The following is a 3,064-nucleotide window of genomic DNA, read 5'->3' on the forward strand; positions in this document are numbered from 1 at the left end:
TAAAGGTAACAGTTCCCGTAGAAACATTCATGAAGGATTTCAAGATGGATGATGTTACCAAGGAGGAATTGTTGAAGAAGAATTGGGAGAAGATGGAAGAGAGATGAAATCAGAAGCAGTTCTGGCAAATCTTGGACTTGATTGATGTTCATATTTTCAACCAATTTAAAGCTGTTTATTAATGTACTTAATTTAATGCAACTATCTGACAAGGCTGAGACATCTCTGTATGGTCAAATGTGAATGAACCAATAAAATAATAACAATAAATTATTCTCTAAAATTACACAAGACACCAGGATTGTTATTTAACTCTAAAGTCACCTATATGACCCCCCTCTTTGTGTATTTTTATGTACTCATGAAATGAAAGAAACTGAATTACATTGAACGACTGAGAAAAGGGAGGAAAATGCATGCCCAGCTTTCTTACAAATGTCTTCAGGAAGAATTTGGTGCTTGGGATGCATATATGGAGTGTCGATAAAGAGACACTTGCTTCATCACTAAAATATGATCTGTGTGCTCATCCCACTCAGGTTACTTTGTACTTCGAATCAAAGAAAGTGTGTTGACTGAACCAGTTCCTGTTTCATGCACTCCAATTTTATATCGAGACCATTACCTCCATTTTCAAATCCCATATGAATATGAAAGGATTTAAGAAATTTCCATGTACTTTTCAAAAAAGGTAGAGAGAAATGATGGTGTCAGTGCCTCAATTTCTCTCTTCACCTCAGGTGCAACAGCATAACGCCCAGGTGTCGGCTTCATATTCTTCTCCCATGCTATTAGTCTCCACCTCAGAGGTTCAATTGGTTTGAAATGCTCAAATGTGGAGGGAACATCTAAGCCACGAAGGATCAGGACTCCAGCCCTTTTGAACATTTCCTTCCTCTTGCACAGTTCATGCTTTAAACCTTCAGGGTCCTTTTCAAAAAGCTCCATTTCCCTGAAACACATGAAAACATGTCAGAATGATGAGCATAACAAGTAGCAATGTCATCCATCATGGACAATTTTGATGTCACAGATACTCTTTACTACATTGTAAAAATGTTATTCTCATGGGTGATATTAATATTAATCTTCACAATCACAGTAAGGATACCCTTGCCCTAAAAGAACTAATTGCATCATATGACATGACTTCTGGCAACACCCTGTACCCAACAAGATATGGAACTGAAACTGCAACTCTTATCGATCATGTCATTATTAAGCAGGGTGACTTGGAAGAAGCCTCGTCATACACCATGGATTGGGACGTAAGTGATCATTGCTTTATAATATTTGAAGCAAAACTAACTAAACTTGGAGATAAACAGATAAATAATACAGATAAAGTTAAAAGAGTCTTATATAACAAACTACTAAAATATCTCCAAGACCATAATTTTGAAATAACTCCTAACTCAGAAGAGAAAAGTTTCTGTGACTTTGTTGGATATATCACTGAGGCGGTAAAGCTATGCACCATAGCAAAAAGCTCTACAAAAAAGGAAATTCATCTGCAGCCCTGGGTCGATTCCAAATTCACAGACTTGGTGAGAGAGAAGAATATTGCGTACAAGAAAACCAAAGTTAAAAACCCCTCATCAATAGTCATTGAAGACTATAAACAAATCACAAATAAAGTAACTTCCCTAAAAAGGCTGCTTAAATCACAGTATTATGAAACTCCATTACACCAAAATATAAATAAGTGAAGCACAGGCAACAACTTAAAGCGTGGTGAGCTTGTACAGACTGAAGTGGACAAAGTGTGCTATGAATGGATTTTCAGGTGCAAGAAGGATTCACTTACTCTTCATTGAAGACTTTGCATGCAGGAAGCCAGCCCCAATTCATGGTTTTCAATTCATTCAAGAAATGATTCAGTTTTTCAGCCATGTACAGCAAAGTGTCACGAGAAACTTTTTCTAAATCATAGGAGCCGCATCCATCCCAAAGACTGCCCAGGAAGTTTGCGTGCTTTCCAATGAAGTGCTGCTTCCTCTGGACTCTAAATTCCTTATTAGCAATTGAAAAGAGCTCCCCACATAGGACACACGACTCTGTAAACCAGTGGATCCGTCTACTGCTGCTGTACTTTTCATGCCGCTTCTTCTCTACAGGATCAACAGTGGACAACTGACAACACTGCAATGGAAAAAGGAATATTAACCAATTTATTACAGATTTTTTAAAAAAGATGACATATAATGAAGAAGTTAATTTAAAAACACGTAGATTACCTCAGGCAAGAACCAATCATGAAGTATGGGCATCTCTGTGCGACCGTAATCCCACTTGAGCTCCTTGCCAGGACCGTGAGAACCAGACAAGTATATCCTGCACATGGAATGGCTCTCACATGTAATGACTGCAACCTTCTGTTTTTTAGTTTCGCACCAGTTCATATAGCTAACCGGTCCCCCAAAATATCCGTTAGGTTCAAGTGCACTCCTATTAAAGACATGTGCCAAAGCCAACTCTTTTGGAATCTGGGCTATCCAACCGAATTCTATAGCTTCCAGTGGTTTGATGGAAACATTAAGTGGTTTATCAGTCCTAACCCGGACTCGGTAACCCTCCAACTCTGCACCCTTCTGGATGAATACCTCGAACAAAGTCGACGCTATCCTCCACATTTCCCCAATTCTAATTTTCAACAATTCGAATTCTTGTGATGTGAGACCTGTGGGGGCAAAAAACATACTATAAATATTTCACGTGCACAGAATAAATGTTTATGCTATAGTACAACGTCATGACACTATTACCTTGTCCCTCACCCTCAGCTTCTCCACATGATAATCCATCTAATGCTGAACAAGTTCGTAACGGACACCCCTTCATGTACTTCCTCCCGCATTCATTGTCGTGACACCACAATGCTCGGAGTTGGGCTGCCGAGACTCGCAGTCCATTAGATGCAGTCCTACACCATAAAAGAAGAGGCAGCTCATGTTAGTTCACATCAACATCTTTTCATTTTCAGTAAGAAAACATAACCTATAAACATACACAACAGAAACAGAAGAATTCTGTCCAGCACTTTTATAACTGGTACGCGGACGTT

The 3,064-nt window shown here is 38.9% G+C and overlaps 1 protein-coding gene across 1 annotated transcript; it reads right to left on the minus strand.

Annotated features, from left to right (window-relative positions):
* Positions 1-6: 6 nt before the first annotated feature.
* LOC127751494 (uncharacterized) lies at positions 7-2,905 on the minus strand. The gene is made up of 4 exons (XM_052275132.1): positions 2,766-2,905; positions 2,238-2,680; positions 1,808-2,142; positions 7-952 (listed from the first exon to the last, which is right to left on the minus strand). The coding sequence occupies exons 1-4, from the start codon at positions 2,839-2,841 to the stop codon at positions 661-663; spliced, it is 1,146 nt and encodes a 381-aa protein (XP_052131092.1). The 5' UTR covers positions 2,842-2,905; the 3' UTR covers positions 7-660.
* Between the last annotated feature and the right edge of the window lie 159 nt (positions 2,906-3,064).

Source organism: Frankliniella occidentalis, unplaced genomic scaffold (genome assembly GCF_000697945.3).
Source record: "Frankliniella occidentalis isolate FOCC.00 unplaced genomic scaffold, Focc_3.1 Scaffold517, whole genome shotgun sequence".
Classification (NCBI taxonomy): Eukaryota; Metazoa; Arthropoda; class Insecta; order Thysanoptera; family Thripidae; genus Frankliniella; species Frankliniella occidentalis.

Excerpts from the sequence above, each read along its gene's own strand:
- LOC127751494 (XM_052275132.1), bottom strand. The coding sequence starts at position 2,841 with ATGAAGGGGTGTCCGTTACGAACTTGTTCAGCATTAGATGGATTATCA. Across the intron at positions 2,143-2,237 it reads ATGATTGGTTCTTGCCTGAG|TGTTGTCAGTTGTCCACTGT; the intron begins GTAATCTACGTG and ends TTTCCATTGCAG. Across the intron at positions 953-1,807 it reads TGCAAAGTCTTCAATGAAGA|GGAAATGGAGCTTTTTGAAA; the intron begins GTAAGTGAATCC and ends CATGTGTTTCAG.